General features: G+C 35.0%; 1 protein-coding gene across 1 annotated transcript in view; it reads left to right on the top strand.

Annotated features, from left to right (window-relative positions):
• Positions 1-20,811, top strand: part of LOC145289182 (cilia- and flagella-associated protein 337-like) — a 1,233,457-nt gene that overhangs the window by 398,673 nt on the left and 813,973 nt on the right. Inside the window, exon 4 of the mRNA XM_080136389.1 lies at positions 4,824-4,978. Within this exon, the coding sequence (XP_079992515.1) occupies positions 4,824-4,978 (155 nt within the window). The remainder of the gene's footprint in view (positions 1-4,823; positions 4,979-20,811) is intronic.

The following is a 20,811-nucleotide window of genomic DNA, read 5'->3' as shown; positions in this document are numbered from 1 at the left end:
AGAAAAACAACTTCTCTTGCCTTTAGCAACAATTTGAAGAGAACTATTGAGAAGAGTGAGGTTTGCTGTTATACTTCTATGTGAGAACATGTACTACAATTCCTGCTTTGCACCATTCAGTTGTTTCATTGGCGCACTGTTCAGCAGGAAGAGAAAAGATACTGGTACATGGGGCATCTCTGGTGTATTCTTTGATGGTTTCCCAATCAGCCTTTTGTCGTTTTGAGCATTGGCTCTTCAACTTGGGGTTGAGATTTAAGTTTGATGCCTACTGATATCACAAGGTGCTCAACATTTTTAAGTGGACGATGGATATTTGTTACACAATCCTCGAAACCGAGTCTAGCTGCATCTGTGTAGCTTGAAGAGTCATTAACGTTAACAAACACATGTACTTGGGCGTTAGTATCTAAGGAGAGTGCTGCACCTGTACTGTCAGAGATATGATTGATTAGGGTATAGTACTGATTTAAGGGAGAACGGTAGAGAAAATATAAGTAACTAACGTGGTGTTGAAAGGCTAGTCTAAATCACATGAAGGTCTGATCATCTGATTTAAGATTTTGCTTTATAATTAAAAGGGAGGGTACTACAAATATAAACTCCTTCATGCATATATCTATTGGGTCTTTACGGCAGTGGGAGGTTTCCTGTCATGTTAAAACAGTTAGAGGAGTGTAGGTTAACTTAATGCTAAGGAGTTTACTAGGAGATAAGACTCTACATCATCTAGTTTTCTTCTAAGCACATGAATATTTGTAAATGCAAGTCTCAAGGGAACAAACGAATTTTGTTTGTGTCATTGTTTGGTTTGATCGTAATTTTTGTTTGGGATGTCATTGTTGTGTTAATTAATAACCTTAAATCACTTTAGTTCTCCATTCCTTTTGGATTGTGGTGTATTGCCTCTTCAATGGTATTTGAATTCACCCCAGTCAAAGTGACCACTGCCAATTCAACCAGTAGGTCGACGATTTAGTCCTTAAGTAAATAAAGAGTACGTACCTTTCTTTCTTAAGTGACTTCATACTGGAAGCGATATTGACGATGACAAAGCAAACAAATTAATTAACAGCATAACATCTTTTAGCCTTTTACACAGAGACGCAGAAAGACATGTTTGTTTATTCACTTGTTTACAACACGAAGAGGAAAAAACACATCACATATGCCCCTTTATAAATACAGTCAAAGAGGAGATAACTCAGAGTCAACCAATCCTAAAAACACACATCATCAGTTAACAGACAAAGGGAGGCAACTCCAGGTTACCTAAGTCCTTGTATTACTGAAATAAACGTTAAGGGGGGAAATTCTTCCAGCATTTAAAAAAAATCAGCAATATTGATAAATTTCCAATAGTCATTTCATTTTATTTTTGCTTGGGATATCAGTACATATAATTTCAAGTTGAGGCTAGAGTGTTAGGCAAAGTGGGTCGGTTTTGATACCAAATATGCATACAAAAGTAGACTATTAGTCGAGTCTTGCTTAAATGAAAATGGCTCTCGTCTTGGGGAGGCCTCATGTTTTGACAAGCTACTGGGCTTGACATTTACTCCTGATCTTAAATGAAACACATACATTAAATCCGTTGCCAAGGCCGCCGGAAAAATGGTGGGATCCTTCTATCAATCCAGTAGATATCTCACTGCTGATGCAATTCTCTATCTATATAAGAGCCAGGTACGTCCAAGGATGGAGTACTGTTGCCATATCTGGGCAGTAGCTGCTAGAAAGGACTTATCCTGCCTTGATAGAGTTCAAAATAGATTTTGTAGCCTTGTGGGGGATGTCCTTTTCTCTTCCCTGCAACCTCTATCTCACAGAAGAGATGTTGCCAGTTTGTCTCTGCTGTATCGTTATTTTCATGGAAAGTGCTCGGCTGAGCTCCATTCTATGCCCCCCCGCCAAACTTTCACTATCATGACAATAGCCAGTAACAATAGCCTTTTCACTATCATGACAACAAATCTTTCACTATCATGACAATAGCCAGTAACAATAGCCTTTCACTATCATGATAACAAATCTTTCACTATCATGACAATAGCCAGTAACAATAACCTTTCACTATCATGACAATAGCCAGTAACAATAACCTTTCACTATCATGACAATAGCCAGTAACAATAACCTTTCACTATCATGACAATAGCCAGTAACAATAGCCTTTCTCTCTTTAATCCCTGCTGAACAGAATGGCATTTTTCACTATCCACGAGCTGATAGTCACAGCAGCAGCAGTTCTGACCCTTCATTCTACAGCACATTAACAATGACTGCCATAATCATCACCAATAAAAAATAAAGCAGCTATCAGCCGAGACATGCATCAACACTTGCAACTTGTTCATCTGCATCTCTGGGCAACACCCTCCTGCTTTAGTTGCAGACTTCCAGCTGCTGCACCTGGTGTCTCAGTGCCTTTTCTAGTTTCAGTAGATATGCTGCCTTTCTGGTTCCTATCGATGTTCTTCTTTTCCTGCATCCGGCAATGTCCTTCTGCTGATCTAACTCTTGACCATGTCTAAACAGATTGGATGTACTTGAGGTATGTGATCTCTCAGGAACATCCAAAAAAGCAACAGCTCCCAGTGAAAAGACCAATGGACACTCTGGTGAAAATTTATCATTATGCTAGCCATCAACCAATCATCATGCTGCAGTAATGAATCATCCTCTTTCCTGTCGGCTCACCAAGTCATCAACTCTCTATAACGATCATTTATTTCTTTGAAATAAATACTACCTTTATATTTTGCTGCACCCATGAGTTTTTTTTTTTTTTTTTTTGGTTTTTTGCTATTGCCATATGTCTGTGTCTCTCAGTTGTAAAACCAATCGGTCACTAATTATCAGACCCTGCAACATTGGAAAACATTGCAAAAAATGTCTACAAACTTGTTTAACCCAATCATAAATTGAAGTTGTGAGATAGCAGAGGAGTTAATGATATCAAAAAAGAAGTGTCTTCCCCATATTGCAATAATATTTGTCAATAAGAAAGCCGTGTTAAAAGTAGATCCTTCATTTTTTCACAGTCAATCAGAAACAACAACAAATTCACGATGCAGACCGTTGTTTGCAATTCTTTCAACGCAACAAAAAGGACTTTTTATATCAACATGTGACAATGAATGAAATATGAATTTTTCACTTTGCTCTGGGATCAAATTGGAAGTAAGCCGAGTGGACAGTAGTATTTTAATTTATCTAAAGTTGCCTAAATTGCAAACCTCTGTATTTTGGGACGCACATGGTATTTCATTCATTTATTACCTTGATAGCAAATATAAAATATTTGAAAGAAGAAATCACTAAAAAACGGCCACAAATGAAGATGACAAGACAATGCACTGTGTGATAAGTTTATCTTAACAATGACAAAATGATATGAATTGCATATATATATATATATATATATATATATATATATATATATATATATATATATATATATATATAGTTAGAAACAATTTTCTTTGACCTTATTTAAGAGGGAGAAACTAGGAAAAGAGATTCGACTCAAATGAAAAAGTGATATTGGAAACTGAGGTGTATTTTGAGAACAAAGAAATCATTCTAACAAAAAAGTTGTTGATGAAGAAGTTTGAATTTTGCCTAAAAGTTGTTCTATTAGTCAGGCTTTGTACTCCTTAATTAGTTTCAGTACTCGTTTATTATATTGGGCATATCCAGTTCTCCAAAAAAAAGGGCATTTTGGTAGGGCTAAAAATTTCCGCAGTTAATATAATTTCTTTCTTCGACTGAGGACAGAAGACACCACACCTCGATCCCAGCCTGAAAGCAAGTGCCAGATTTTAAGAGACGGTATTGTGACATTATGGTTTAAGATAAAGGTTAATTCATTTTTTTAATATTTTTTTTTTTTTTACTCTTTCGCCTCAAACAAAGCATATTACTGCTTGGACGTGAGAGCTACTATTTGGGATCGTATCTAATTTGGATTATGGGGAGTTGAGCAACAAGATGGCTGTTCACATTATATTTCAACTTTTGCAGATTAGTACAGTAAGGGAAGCAGGAAAGAAAAATGAAAATTCCAAAATGAGGGAAGAAACTATCAGAGTAGAAAGCTTTCTGGCATCTAACAATTAAGGGGTGAGATTTTGCTGCTTGTTGGGTTAGTCCAGAATATATACGTCGAGGGGGCACAAATGCTATCAGTTCATCTGAATACCTTCCATTAAAGTACTTGTAAAACAGGCAGAGAGATACAACATTGCAGCGATGAAACAGGTTCGAGTTTGGTTGACAGTGTAGGATCTATTAGGTTGGTGACTCTTTTTGAACCCTAAGAGAGAGAGATTAATGGTAGATGCACCGGCCCAGATGTCGCAACAATACTCTGTATAGGTAAATTGTGGCTTTGTCAAGATGATATAGCATACTCTCTGATGTGAGTAATTTTCTAGCAAAGTAGAAGGAGCCCACCAATTCATGTTGCATGTGAATTTTAAACCAAGGAGTTTTAAGGATAAGCTCTTAGGTAGGGTCTTATTTGTCGTGGCAATCGGTGGTTGCGTTTTTTTTATTGTTTTTTTTTATTGTAAATTTGATTGGTATCAAATGCAGCATCATGCTAAACTTGTTCGTTTCACATGTCCTGATAAGTGGGATGCTGTATATATGCATGGTTCATCTTTTCAAATAGTCTAAGAATTTCATAGAAAAAAAAAACAAAATTTATGTTACAGGAATATGTGTTTACAATAATTAATAGTTAACATTTACAAATACTGTAGATGACAATGAAATGACTTTAAATTGTGTTTATTTTTTTTCTTCTTTTTTTTTAGTATACAGAACTGTTTGAAAAGATAGATGTGACTGGAGAAGGATATGTGGACTGGGATAAATTTGCTTCGTACATGTTGCTGGAGTTCTATGAGCGGGAAGATCGTGCCAAGGCCACTCAGATACCTCAATGGAAGGATCTACGATATTTTCCAAGGTAAGAAATTAGTCACTACTTTTTATTGCAAGGAATTAATATGCAATAATAAATTGAGGATATCTACTCATGACTATGCTGAATACTATTATTATCAATATCATTATTATTATTATCAATATTATTATTATTATTTTATTATTATAATTATTATTATTATTATTATTATCAATATTATTATTATTATTATTATCAATATTATTATTATTATTATTATCAATATTATTATTATTATTATTATCAATATTATTATTATTATTATTATCATTATTATTATTATTTTATTATTATTATTATTATTATCAATATTATTATTATTATTATCAATATTATTATTATTATTATTATCAATATTATTATTATTATTATTAATATTATTATTATTATTATTATCAATATTATTATTATTATCAATATTATTATTATTATTTTATTATTATTTTATTATTATCATTATCATTCTTCTAATTATTATTACTCTTTGTATTCACTAGGAGTTCTCACATGTCATCATATGAGATTATTTACTGACAACAACCGAAGTCTTGGTGACAGCAAGTCTCCTAAGATTTCCAGTACTTTCCATCTCTTTTGAATTTGCATTATTGCAACAGACACTTACTATTGACTTTTCGCTGACAATGACCATTGGTTAACACTGGAATTTGGGTGACTATATGCCTCCCCGTGGTCTCGGTCCTCTTCACACTCATCCAGTAGAGGTCTGGTTAGTGCTTTCTCTGTTTGGTTTTTCCATCCTCCTCAATATTTCTCAACTATTTGTTGTAATGCCAGTCAATGCCGAGACTACAAGATATTTTTATGATAATGATGATGAAAACACACACTATGTGAAAATGAAATCTTTTCAAGTGTCTTCTCTTATAGTAATAATTTTTCTTGAAGAGAAAAGGCACAATAATTCATGCATGTTGATATATGGAAAAGAATTACAAAGAGGGTTTTATATCAGTTGAAAGAGAGAGAGGAGGGAGTGAATGGTGTATGAGTTTTAAGAGAAAGAAAGGACATCCAATATTTGTTTGTAAAGTGTATTTCTTTTAGGAGGTTAATATAGTTTGCTTGAAGCATTGTTAATGTGTTTATAAAGCTAATTTATGAAAGGCAGAGGTGTAATGGATAAATATGAACCAAAACTTAAAGACAGTGAGTCAAGTACGATAACCATTACACCAGCTTGACATTACCTTGAAAGAATTTTTCAAACCAACTCATATTTAACATAAGGAAACTGGTATATTTCACGACGTGCATGCACAGTTGTGAAACAGTTGAAAACAGATAAAAATCCAGTGGCCTCCTATGTACCAATTTTAAAATTTTGATCCCTTAGCAGTTTTGTTTTTCCGGATAAAAACGGATTAAGAAGTTTCCCATATGTCTGAATACCATATCCCAAGTCTGTAGATCAAACATTCGTTGAGTATATAGGTTGAGAAGTGTCTTCTCTCACACACACACACACACACACACACACACACACACACACACACACACACACACACACATTCTCACTTTTTATAGATATATAGATTAGTAAATCAGTTAAGTATTACAAACCATAGAAGTGGAAATAAAACAAAAATTGATTCTTCTGTAATATAATTGCATTTCAAACAAATACCTTTCAGGTAAAAACACAATTATGTACCTATGTGTTATGTCGAAATTAGTATACATTCTAGAAATTATGAAAAATGATTCAATAGAAAAATACAAGTAAAAATAAAATTTAGCAAATTATTCAGTTTTATCATGTTTTAATGTAGAAGAGTTCTTAAAATCAAGGGAAGGTAACTGCAAACTATAATTTTGACTTATCTCCCTTGCTTTCAATGAATGCTAGTATCTATGACTTTTTTCTGTAAAAAATAGATCTAGCACATATCATAAATACATGATATTGTTTTTTTATATGAAGTACATTTCTTTAAAATCCCATTAGACTGCAAATCTTATATTTCCAGTTAAAAGTTGTACAGGGAAAACAGATGAATTGACTGCAGAAGTAAAAACTAAGCTAAAACGTTTAAGTAAACAAATGATCTGGGTTGCTTCACAAACAAGACAAAATTAAAGTAATGAAACATCTACAGATAATAATGCCAACCGAAAATACTCAAAGAGATTAAAAAAAAATGTCTGCGTCTGTTTAAAGTAAAGGGCAAGAAAATTATGCTGAAATTTCTTCATTTGAATAATTTGAAAAGAAATTAATCTTAACGTACTCAGATGATACACATGCTAGTCGGAAAGAAAGATCATCTTGCAGTGATGTTATTGTTTTATTCAATAAAAAAACTTTTACATCATAGCTGGAAATCTAAAAAGTTATAGCACTAAGGTAACAAATGCATAATTCTTTGTCTTTTTGGCACAAAACCTTTTTACCATAAGTACAATGCTATATGGTCCAAAGATCATTGACCATACATAACAAAAAAATACATCTACAGCTGAGAAATTATGCAATTCCTACCGCTACACGCATAGAAAATGAAGCTATTAAACCTGACATACCAATATGGGACAAGAACGCTAAAGAAGCAATTAATTAGTGAAAGTTGGTGTCCTCAATAATGCTGGCTTAAATACAGCTGAGAGAGAAAAGATAATGCAATACCAAGGTTTAATGTATGAGAGGAAAAGAAACAGAAATTTTAGGAAGATCTCCATCATTCCAGTAATTATAAGAGTAACTAGACTCATAAAAAAGAATTAAAAAAAAAAAACTACCTGGCAAATATAACTTGTAAACCAAGTGCAAGAGAGATACAAACAATTGCGCTAAAAGGGACAGTTAGAATCTTAAAAAGTTCTCTCAGTTGGAATGTCTAAGAAAGTAGGTGAATGTCTGGCATTCCCAGCTAGAACAAAATAAGAAATTTTGACGCCTTTACACTATTAGGACGAAATTTTGTAGTCGATAAATGGAGTTTTCAGATAAAAAAAGATGGTTTCAACTGATTTTTTTTTTATCAATTCTAATAAATTACAATGATAGCTTCCAAATTATGCAGTTGAAATTACCTGAATATACTGAATTATTAAAAAAAACAACTTTGTGTTAGCAGATGAAAAATTGCCGCCATCTTATTTCAATCGAAACGGAAAATTACCTCCCTTTTGAGCTCTCGTGTGTTTTACGATCGTTTTCTTCAAATTGTATTTTTTATTTTCTTTAATAATTTTCTACCTTATCGATTTACATAATTTTTGGATATAATCATTTTAAAAATATAAGGAATATGTAGATAACATTGTTTTCGTGTGAAATTCAGTTTTACGATTTCCGAAATTTCGTCTTAATAGTGTAGAAATTTTTTTATGTCGGAGTTATTTCCTTATGACTATTTCTGAGGATTTAGTCGAACTAAAGTAAAGCTCTTTATTCCCAAGATGAAAATAGTTGTGTTGATAATAGATGAAACACATGAGCAACTTCTCCCAATACACACTGTACTTCACTCTTTCACTGAATAGATATCCCAAACTTAACTTTTATTTTCATTATGTTTAGAAGTTTTTAAAGTGTGCATACATTGCAAAAACATAAACAATGATACCAAATTATATCTGTTCAAAATTTGGTTCAGAAACTAATTTTCGGTGTAATATGAAAAATCCTTAATTTGATGTTATTTTCTGGTAAATGAAAATTTATCAATGATAGAAGCTATAATTATTAGATTAAGTCAACCTAAACATTGCACATTAAACTGTGATACCTACTTTTTATTATTAATTCAAATATTGTTATTGTGGGCTGATTGTGTTGCAGATGGTAACATACACATATATATATATATACATATATGAGGGTGTGCAGTAAGTAATGCCCCTGACCCACTTCCCATAGCATTAGAGCAATGAAACTTGGCACAGTTATTAGTCTTTCTCTACATAGGAACCACGCAGAGTTATGCATTTCTCTCATCGTTTGATGCAACTCTAGAGACCGTTTTTGTAGAACAGCCCAGGTTGGTCCTCCAACCACGACGTGACTTCAAAAATCAAGGCTGCATCATCTCAGAAACGCTTTCCTTTCAAAAACAATTTCATGGCTGGGAAGAGGTGAAAGTCAGAGGGTGCAAGGTCAGGAGAGTAGGGAGGATGGGGGATTTTTTCATAACCACACGCCCGCGCTTCTGATCTGGCGACATGCGAGTTGTGGACCGGAGCGTTGTCCTGCAGGAGGAGGGTACCTTTGCTGATCTTGCCCCGCCTTGATAGCTTCCCTTAATTTCCTCAAAAGTGAAGCATAATGGGCTCCTGTAATTGTGGTACCCCTTGCCAGAAAATCTCTCATCACTACTCCGTCCTGGTACCAGAAGACTGTGAACATAACTTTGCCAGTGGAGGGATGCACCCTTGCCTTCTTTGAAGGTGGTGAGTCCAAGTGCTTCCACTGCATTGACTGGGTTTTGGTCTCTGGATCATAATGATGGACCCAGGTTTCATCCTGTGTAATCAGCCTTTTGAAAAACTTTGACTCATCTTCTTGGCACATCTCCAAATTCATCCTCGAGCACTCGACGCGTTCTCGCTTCGTGAATTGTGTAAGCAACCTAGGAATCCATCTGGCAGACACCTTATGCATATACAAATGGTCATGAATGATAGTTTCCACAGACCCTGTACAAATCTTGACATCTTGGGCTATTTGGCGAATAGTAATGCGCCAATTTTCCAAAATGGCATCTTCAATTTGACGGGCAGATGCCTCATCAATGGCAGAAGGGGAGCAACCAGGTCTGGGAGCTGTTTCCATAGACTTCCGGCCATGTTTGAATTCATGATGCCAGCGTTTTACAAGGTCATATGATGGGGCATTATCACCATAAGTTTCTTTCATTTCATCAAAAGTCTTCTGTGGTGTGCGTCCTTTCAAATACAAAAACCGGATCACTGCTCAACATTCAACAGGCTCCATTTCATACCTGACTCAGTTCAAACACCTGTAAAACAGAAACCACAATTAGTTCAGAGCTGTAATTTGCCATATAACCCGTAGAGATATAAATCATTGCACATTCAAAATTTTAGCTAGATCAGACAACTGGAAGTGGATCAGGGGCATTACTTATTGCACGCCCCTCGCAAAGAAGAATTAATAGAAGACAACAATGTTACCTGCAGTATATATTTATTGTTTTAATTTATTATATAAAATCATGATTATCTTCCTTCAGACAAAAGTCTATGTTAAGAACTATAAAATGTAAGTCAATTTAATTTCTTACAAAATATACTTAATCCTGCTTGAAATATTTTTCACAAGGAAGCCAGCTTTGTTCTTAGCAGCAAATAATAGAGTATTGCACTTGATAAGTGGGAGACGCTGAATTCAAAAGTGAAGAATGACTTAGATAGAATAGAACATGTTTTTTTATAGTATTCAGGGCTAAGATGAACCTCCGTGTTGCTCAGGAATGCTTTAAAGCAGATATGTGTTTCATTATAGTATTCAGGGAGAAGATAAGAAACTCAGAAGATACAGAATTTTACATTTACAAAGAGAAAAGAATAAATCGTGTTTACATCAAAAATTAAATAAAAAATAAATGAGATATCACATTGTATTTACCCATTTTGCACACTAAACTGGTTTACAATCTCTAATGGAAAGTAAACGTCTTCTTTTTATCACGTGAGCAAAATTTAAATAATTTGTTAAACTAAAAAGTAAAATAAGGTGAAAACAAGATCGTGAGGTTGGTAATCAAATAATTGAATCCCATTTTTTGCTCTGAATCAGAACAAGATTGCTTGAGGAAGCGAACCTTTTATAATAAGAGTGAACGTGAATTCGAACAACATGCGACTTGCATTCGTATAAAAATGTTCCACCGACTTAACTGGACTTTCTCTTTTAGTTAAAAAATAATTAATCTAATTGGTGTAAAAGATTTGTACACCATTTTATTTTCAAAAAATAGCTTTTACAAAAATAATACTTGATTACTTTTTTGCATGAAATAATAAATAAAATATTATTTCATTGTTTTGAAATTGTATTAATATTATAAAATATATTACTTTATGGAATATTTATTGATTTCTTTATTTTTATTTAGAAAAAATGTTTTGTTCGAACAATATTAAATGGTTTTGTATCAATGTTTTTTTGTATTATTAAAATATATTACTAAAAATAAACAAACATGGATTTCATGTAAAATATTGCAAAAGTACTTTTTGAAAATTTTTTACATATTTTCTTTTATGCCAATTTGATTACTTTTTTTATTATTGAAATAGTTTAATAAGCGGAGCATTCTTATATCAATGCGATTCTTTTATCTGACACCATTTGCTATGGATTTCGAGTCACCTGTACTTCTGACTTATTATAAAAAGTTGAATTTGCTCTGAATATGATTCATTGTGTCTGACTCTATAACACTACTATCCACCCATATATAAAGACGATACATGTAGTTTTTCTCATTTCGTTTTAATCTAAAAAAATAACTCCGTCAAATAAGAAGCATATGCGAAAGGATGTTTTTGTGGTGCTTTTTGATTACATAACTGTGAAGAAAAGCGAGTTTTGGAAAGTCCAATTAATTATGGCCCGAAGCTATCAGCCTTACAAGTGGATGTTTATATGGTAAGAATTTCTGAATATTAACTCGAAATTCCTGCCGATTGCTGATTCTCTGACATCCCGTTAATTCATCATAGCCTGTAGTCATTATCTCTGAATTGAAGATGGCTCAAGTAGAGTTTTTGTTACTAATTGTATCCAAACAGAACCAGTGCAGACTAACTGTTGAATGCCCAGAACAGATTTATTATGAAAAAGCCTTCTTAGTTTTATTTTTTAACTCTTCAATGTTCAAATTACTTAAAATTTTGCAAAAAGTTAAATAATAGGATCCCCTTAAACATTAATAACATAATAATTAAAAAAAAAACATTGATATTAAATTTGAAAACTTGTATTACTTATAAAATATACAGTATGATTGGAAAATAATTCCTTATAATTGAAATTTATTGCTGAAATATATTTCTTACAAGAAATGATTAGGGATGGGGAGTGAGAGTTGTGGGGCTGCTTCTTAATTTTTTCCTTTAGTCCTCAGATTCCATGAGCGATATTTTTAACAATGGAAAAAAATGTTTTTTGGTCAGTTATTGTTTTGAATTGACGATATGTAGAGATTTTAAATTCTCTAATAGTATTCATTACCATACATCTATTAAGTTACTATATTAACCCTAGTCTTCAAATGGACTTTTAATCTTGATAAGTGTTGACGTATTAGTGAAAAAAGAAAGAACTCCTTTGTGAAATCAGTTGGTGTAGTTCCCAGGCGTCTTAAAAAGCTTGTTGTGAATGCTGGCACCCATATTAATTCTAAAAAAAAATCACTTATTATATTCATTTCTTGTAAGAATTAAATTTTAGAAATAGATTGCAAGCACTTAATAACAGCAAGTTACCTTTCAATCACCTTGTATATTTTTTTTATATTATTGAATAATTCTCTTAATATTCGTATTATTTGGATTCTTCAGACTACTACTCCTATCTTGAGTGTCATTTCTGTAGAGAATGGGAATGACCGATGAGACGGGTCGGGAAAAAGTGGAACACCGGTCGTCATGCAGTGTTATAAATTCGGTACTAGTCTATGACGTGGTAGACTTAAGCCCACTTTACATGGCACTACGAACAAGATTTATCGACACATGGGCCCGGTACAAACAAATGTGCAGTTTAATCAACCCCGTGGAAATATACAACGAATTAAGAACAGCTTGCTCGAACAAGGTAAACAGACTTTTGTTCGAACTAGTAAGGCCCGAAACTCTCAATATAGCCACAGAAGAACAGCTCCTACAGCATACACAACTCATTGCGGTGAAAGATCTACATTAAAAGATGCATAGACATAGATTCCACAATATGAGACAGCAAGAAGGGGAGGTTAGGGTTAGTTTTTAGCAAAACTTCGATCCCAAGCGAGGTTTTGCAATTTTACTGTCCAGTGTCCTAACGAGTTGCTGACTAGCTATAAACTAGTCAGAGGACATGGTGGTAACTGGCCAACTCGTAGCTGGACTTGCAGTACAGAATACCAGTGCAAGTTTTTGGCCGAAGCCAATATTTTAACAGAAACTCCACAAACGTGTTAGTTTAGAGACAATGGATATGTTGACTCCTCATTTGCAAAGCAGCCTAAATGAGCATTCGACGTTTGGCTCAACGAAGTCTGAGAAGGAACCGTCTCAAGAGAGGGAGGAATCCAGAACACCTCGAAATAAACCATGTACAGGGTGTTGGAGGACATCACATCTCAATGGCTAAAAGGAAGGAGGAACTGTCCGGTGAGGAAACTCAGATGCAATAATTGTGGAATTCCTGGACGCTTACGAAAAGTGTGTCAAAAACCACAGAGGTTGACAATGGAGTCAACGAGTGATTCAACACAATACCAGTCAAAAATACTTAGCAGCAGAGGACGAGGAAGACCAGCATTTGGTGAACAAAGACAAAAATTTGCAGCAATATCACATCTTGCATGGAGCAGAGGTAGATTCAAAAGAATTCACGACACAAACTGCCATTGAAAGTCCGGCAGTTCTGGGAAATGGCAGTGCTAACTAAGACCAGAACAACATCCACTCCAACAGCTTTAGATTGGTGAATCTATTCAGGTGCAGAATCAGGAGGGACAATATCTGCAACGATGGACAAAAACGGGGAAGGTTGTAGAGACTATTGGTAAGAGACAATACCAGATACGGTTGGATGGAAATGGCAGGATCACACTACACAATCGTTGTTTCCTCTGGAAGATCCAATCTGTCATGGATACGCCAGATTATTCACTCATATAACCACCCTCTCAATCACCTCCTCAAAGACCAAGAATGGAGGACAGAATATTCTCGTGTGGCATACACAAGGGGATGGACATGGAAACGATGGATGATGACGTAGTGATGGCAGACGACTCATCTGATGCAGGTATGGAGGTGGATAACCAAGACTAGATCAGGCACAAACCAATGAGTCCAACCCCACGACGCAGCATGAGAGTAACACGACCACCAAGACCATTGTTTGCACAAATGCAAGGATTAACTCACAACTACACAGAACTTTCCCAACAAGTCATCACAAAACACTGGTGTTGCGATCATAAGGTGGTGGGGCATGTAGAGAATGGGAAGGACTGATGAGACGGGTCAGAAAAAAAAGTGGAACACCGGTCGTCATGAGGTGTTATAAATTCAGTGTTAATCTCGTACTCGGTAGGCTTTTACGTCCACTTTACAATTTCCACAACGTTTTGGTCAATGTTATCTTTGATCTTCTTCAGGTTTATCTTGTTGAACTTGGTAATGTTTGAAAAGTGAGACATGTTGTCTATAAGAGTATGGGTACAAGGACATAAAAAAGCCGTAATAGATGGAGACATTGAAAAGTCGGGTATGGCTGACCATATCTGTACAGAAAGGGAAAACATCTATCATTATGAAATAAATAAAAATTATAGATAAAGAAGAACAGTGACAAGTAAGACGATTCAAAGAAGCAGCACATGTGACAATCAATTACTAAGTAAACCTAGTATAGAATTTGACACGATATTGGAACTGTTAATTATAAATAATCGATAATACATAGAGTTAAGTAAAAAAAAAAACATGATAATAGTAATTAGTAATATTTACAACTAGAAATAAAATAGGTGTAAGGCTCCTAAATTCGTACTAGAATTGTCCACAGTGGTTAGAGTACTTCAAAAATCAATTGTAAAGGTGATATTCTGTTGAAGTTCAATTCTCAGTGTGAATCACAATTGCAAATTACTAAGGATCTCTGTCAAGCCATGGCTGACGGAACAAGAGCATGCTACCTGTGAAGTAAAGGGTTCCATTCAGAATTCTGTCCAGATTTCCAATTTAGACAGAAACATTCCTGAGTTCAACAAGATACACCTTAAGAAAGTCGGAGGTTACATCGACCGGAACTTTGTGAAAATGACTCTCAGATGAGAACAGTAGTCCAAAGAATTCAAATCTCCTGTAACGTGACCGTCCCAGGAAACGGTTAAGCTCCCCATGGGGGGAGGGGAAAGGTAAAGACTCCCGAAATAATGAAGAAGCTGGGCAGATATGATTTTTTTTTATTCTTTAATTATCATTGGTGTGCCTGGGTGACAGCAAAAGACCTTACTGATTTGTGATTTTCATTGTTATGAAAATCGGCAACAATATTTTTTTTTTTTTTTTTTTGTAAATTGTACTCCGAAAATGGAATGACTCAGGGTTCAAGACTAAGGATGTTTATAGTTTGAGTACAATGCGCGCGACTCAGAGGGTTATGAGGAATGACCTCTCGGGGCATAAGAACGTTTGCAGATCCACAGGTGCACTTGAGGAGAGGAGAACCTCCCTTGGGGTGACATAACTGGATATGATTGGTCCAGGGAACAACCATGATTTCACCCTTCCCCTGAGTATATGAATGGGGCGCAGAATCGAACCCGTCAGTTGAAGCTGAATTTGGAGTCCGAGTTGTTGAGAGTTGAGACAGAACAACTCGTCAAATCGCCACATGCTCCTCCTTTCTTCCCGCATCTTCCTCACCACAATACCAAGAGAAATCTACCTATCAACTCAGCGGAATCTATCAAAATCAACATTGAACCGTAGACAATTGTGCATAACTATATATTTGTATATCTTTTCTTGAATTTAATCAGTAGAATAGAGCACTGAGTTGTTTTTCTTTTGTGTGCATGAAATTGCTCTCCTTCTCGTGCGACATATCAACTTGGTTACGAAATTAAGACCAACCAAATCGATTGACAGGACCTGCCACACTAAGACACTTTGCTGACGGACGGGTCGCACTTTGGTGCCGTGACCAGGATAGACCTTGAGTCATCATGAAACACAACATTGGGTCTAATCACTAAACGACCACCATAAGTAGCGGACACACTTTGGTGGCCGTTGACAAGGATTGACCCTTGGGTGTGAGAGGAAAAAGAACTCTGTAACTATGGTCCTGACCAAAAAAAAAAAAAAGAGGGAAGACTTGAAAAAAAAAAGAAGAGAGAGACTGAAAAAAAGTAAAACACAAAAAAAAGAGAAGAGAAACTAAAAAAAAAACAATCTCAAAAATTCAAAGACGTAATTCTCTGAATTTTAGCAATTCCAAAGAATTAATAACTTGGATTGTTTATGAAGAATTGTTTTGTAATGAAAACACTGTATCATCGATTTTTTTTTGTGGAGGTTGAATTTATTTATAAAAGAAACATGAAAAATTAAATAAAAAAACTAAAATTATTTCACATAATGATTGCGATGTTTGGAATGGAAACTCAAAATGTTTGTATCCACAAACGTTTGGAATCATTGTTTCATTCTGATGTTGCTATTGCTGTGTATACTTTGACATATGGATTTTGCTTTCTTACTAAGAGGAATCACCATTTATCAAGGCCTGAAGGCCACTTGAGGATAAGGGTTAATGGGTATAAGGTGTTCTGTGAGACAACAGTGTAGTGATCAGTAGTGGTGGACATTAAGTAGAATTATTTAAGGGCGACTCAACAAGAACTTGTTTACATTAGACTTGAAGACGACTATATTGTAGTCAGTTGAAAAGCAGGTCTACAAAACAGTTTTACAGGCTTGAAGTTTAAGAAAAAAGCTTAGTTCATGGAATTTGCGTTTATATTTAGGCACCAATAGAGTGGGGGAAATTGTTGATAGTGGTTGTGGCTAGACGAGTGTTTGTTCTGAATGTTTTGGGAGAGATCATAGATTGGAGCTCAGTCGAGCAATTTGCCATGAAAATAACGATAGAGCAAAAATAGATTCACAACGTCGTTTTTGTTTAAAAGAGGTTACAAGGAGGAGAAAAGGACATCACTTACTAGATTTCAAAGTCAGTTTTGAACTCTGTTGAAGCAGGAAAAGGTGCTGTGAGCAGCTTCTCCCCAAGTATGGCAACAGTAATCCATTTTAGGACGTATTTCATACAGATAAACTTTTATAATTAATGTATACTTATTTGCCGTTCCATGAAGGCAAGATGTGACATAATTGTTGGATGTTTTGATTTTTTTTTTTTTTTACACAGGCATCACCACATTATCAAGGCCAAGAGGCCACTCAAGGATAAGGGTTAAAGAGTTTACAGTAGAAATTGGAAAATATAGTAATCATTAGTAATGAAAATTCGGCAAATTTGTTAACTCATATGGAACGGCTCATCAAGAATTTATTTATGTTAGACTTGAAGACAACCATATTGTACTCAGCCAGAAAGCAGGAAAATGGAAGACAATTCCACAGGCATGCAGTTCTAAGAAAGAAGCTTTGTTCATGGAATCTACGTTTAGGTTTAGGCACAGATAAAGAGTGGGGGGAATTATTGATAGTGTTTTCAGCTAGACGAGTGTTTCTTGTGAAAGTTTGGCGAGTGGGGACCATAGACTGAAGCTCAGTCAAACACTTTCCATGAAAATAACGATACATCAGAGACAAGCTTGCAACATCTCTTCCGTGAGATAAGGACATCTCCTACGCGGCTATGAAGTCTATTTTGAACTCTATCAAGGCAGGACAAGTTCTTTCTAGCAGCTCTTGTCCAGATGTGGCAACAGTATTCCATCCTTGGACGTACCTGGCTCTTATATAGGTAGAGAATTGCATCAGCAGTGAGATATCTACTGGATCGATAGAAAGCTCCCACCATTTTTCCAGCGGCCCTGGCAACAGATTTGATGTACGTGTTCCATTTAAGATCAGGAGTAATTGTCAAGCCCAGAAGCTTGTCAAAACTTGGGGCCTCCTGAAGAAGAGAGCCATTCATTTCAATTGATGCCAGATGTGGATCAGAATGTTGATGATGTAAAGAGAGAAGTTTGGTTTTAGATGCATTAAAAGTAACCAGCCACTCCTTTCCCCATTGTACCACGTGCTCAAGATCAGAGGAGAGAGAATCAGAGAGAACTTGGTCGTTTACTGTTTTAGATGTGCTACCATAAATGGTAGTGTCATCAGCATAAATGTCTACAAATGATGTAAGGATGTGATTTGGAAGATCATTAATGTAGATCAGGAAAAGAGTTGGGCCCAGGATGGACCCCTGAGGGACACCAGCATTAATACTGTTTATTCTTGGATTTCTATGTGCCACCATCTTTATTTTCCTTTTTTTGAAGCAGAAGTTGACTCGAATTGATGAATGCGGAATAATTATGTTATTTTGTTAAACCAAGAAACTCTGTTCCGTTTTATTGCTTTCCAGCTGACTACAATATGGTCGTCTTCAAGTCCAGCGTAAACAAGTTCTTGATGAGCCGTCTCCTTAAGTAATCTGATTTACCAAATTTCCACTACAACAATTGCTACGATATTGTCCCATTGACTACTGTACACTCATTGACACTTATCCAGGAGTGGCTTCAAAGTCTTGATAAGTGGGAACTCTTTGTAAAAAATAAATAAAATTTCGGGAATATATATTAATTAATGTCTAATAAATATGGTAAAAGAAAATCATTAAAATTGAACATGTCTAAATTTTTATGGAAGTCTATCACTCCTTTATTTCTTTTTTGTATTAAACTAAATTAAACTAAATATAGTCCACATTATTCACTATTACGCCTAGCAACTATTTTTCAAAATTCATAATGATCAGTTAATTAGTTTAGGAGTGAATATGGTGCATACAAATATATAAGCATATTCACCAAATTTTTAACAATTTTTGCTTAGCTTTAAGTTGCATTATAAATTCCAACTATTTACAGGGTCTAATTTCTTTTCCATTTTGGTCAGAAAGAGAGCCTCTTTATGACCAACATGATGCTAGTGTTTCATTTCTGTCTTAACTGCCGATCGCTTAAAAAAAAATATTACATACGATTTATTTTGACCAATCAAAACCTTTAATGTCTAATACAAACTTATTTTTAATGTGGAAGGCTCAACAACTACTACAATAAAAAAAATCTCTCCAACATTTCCCCACATGAACTTGGATATAAGCCTTGTTCATAAAAAATATTCATCTATAATATAAATCTCACCTGTCTGTTTAAATGTATGTATGTATGTATGTATGTATGTATGTATGTATGTATGTTTGCATATCTAGCAAAAACTTTCGACAGAGCCGACGGATTTTCACGAGATTGGTGTCACTTTGAAGGTCAACCCTTCGGATGACAAATATCGAAAAATTGGCCCAAAACATTGATTCCTTCACCCTCAACTGGGCACTTTTCTACACAGAGGGGTTGCTTTTTTCACTGATATTTTCGAAAGTCGTCTCTTTTCGATTGTTTTGCCTTAATTTAAACCTACGTCTCTTCTAGCTAGGCGATGGCGCAACAGCAAAGACGTCAGGTTTTTTTTCACGTTCTTTGCATCCTTTGCAATACAGGTTCGAGTCTGCCTGCTAACTACCGCTTTTATTTATTTATTTATTTATTTTTTGCTGAACACACACCTCCAAACACCCGGGCAATGCCGGGCACTCAGACTAATAAATTCTGAAATACATAAATATGAATTAACATGTAATATTAATAATTCATATTTACAAAGGAAAACATAGACTTCCTCATTCAGTCTTGAGCAACAAATCACAGTGTAGTATCTGTTCTGATGCTACACTTAACCTTTTCTATCATCAGTCAGTGAAATCCTTTATGACTGAGACAATTTAAATTTTTGTTCCTATTCTGAGTGCCTCTTTTTGGGAGCTGGATTTTCCCCACATTAAAAAACTGACCTTGTGTTTAACTCTGCCTTCGTGGGGAGGCAAGTAAATGGGAACATCAAGAGTTCAGGCTTTCCATGATAAAGATGAATGAAGCCTTTGATAGGTTACAAACCTCCTATTTGTTCCTCCTGCAAACAAAGTCTAATGTTTGTGATTACAAAACCATAGTATGTGAAAAGATAATAAAAAAGAGATAATAAAGAACAATATTTAACATAATGTTCGTATTGTTGTATAGCAGATTGTTTAATTCTGTTGGCACTTGCTAGTCAAAAGATTTTGAATCATAGGCAGGAGAGAGGTGGGGATAAATTTTAGTCCTTGCGTAGAGATGTTTTATGATAAGGCTGAGAGGTGTTGGCTTGTTTCTATCATGTCAGATTAAAATGCTTGAAGAAAGACTGACAGACTTACTATCACTGCTAACATTATCTCTATTTATTTGTCTCCCTGCGAGAGCAGAGTTAGACACAAAGTCAGTTTTTAATGTGAAGAAAATCCAACTTCTCAAAAAGGGGGAGCACTAGATCTGAGGTCAACTTTTATTTATGTCCCAATTTGGAATGTGTCTGTTTAGAGAGCTGGATGTTTCCCACATTAAAACTCGACGTTGTGTCTAACTCTGCACTTGTGGCGAGGCACGCAAATAGAGACTATAAATGAAACTAAATTGCAGTAAATAGATGTAGTTGTAAATAACAAATTTACGTGTGAAAATATATTCATCCAGAGAAAACGAATCTGTCGACTAAGAGAAAAGTATAAATCTATGCTGGTATCCACTTCTAACTTGCTATTACAGTAGCATCAGCGCCTTCCTAAGCTCCAATGATAGCATCAAGCTAACAAATCTTTTGAAGATGCAAGGAAAGTATATTTGGCCGTGAGTCTATTGAGGTTGCCTAGAAGGTTTGTTAGCTTAATACTATCATTGCAGCTCAGAATTTTCAGTGTGTGAAACCACAAGTATCGATAAATGATCAAACTAATGTATGGTGTTCCAGGCTGGAAAATTGATGAGGAGCCGTGCGCCCTG

This window comes from Euprymna scolopes, chromosome 2 (genome assembly GCF_053919585.1).
Source record: "Euprymna scolopes isolate OS-2025 chromosome 2, ASM5391958v1, whole genome shotgun sequence".
NCBI lineage: Eukaryota > Metazoa > Mollusca > Cephalopoda > Sepiida > Sepiolidae > Euprymna > Euprymna scolopes.
The sequence above is the reverse complement of the archived record's forward strand: the minus strand, read 5'-3'. Positions and strand labels throughout refer to the sequence as shown.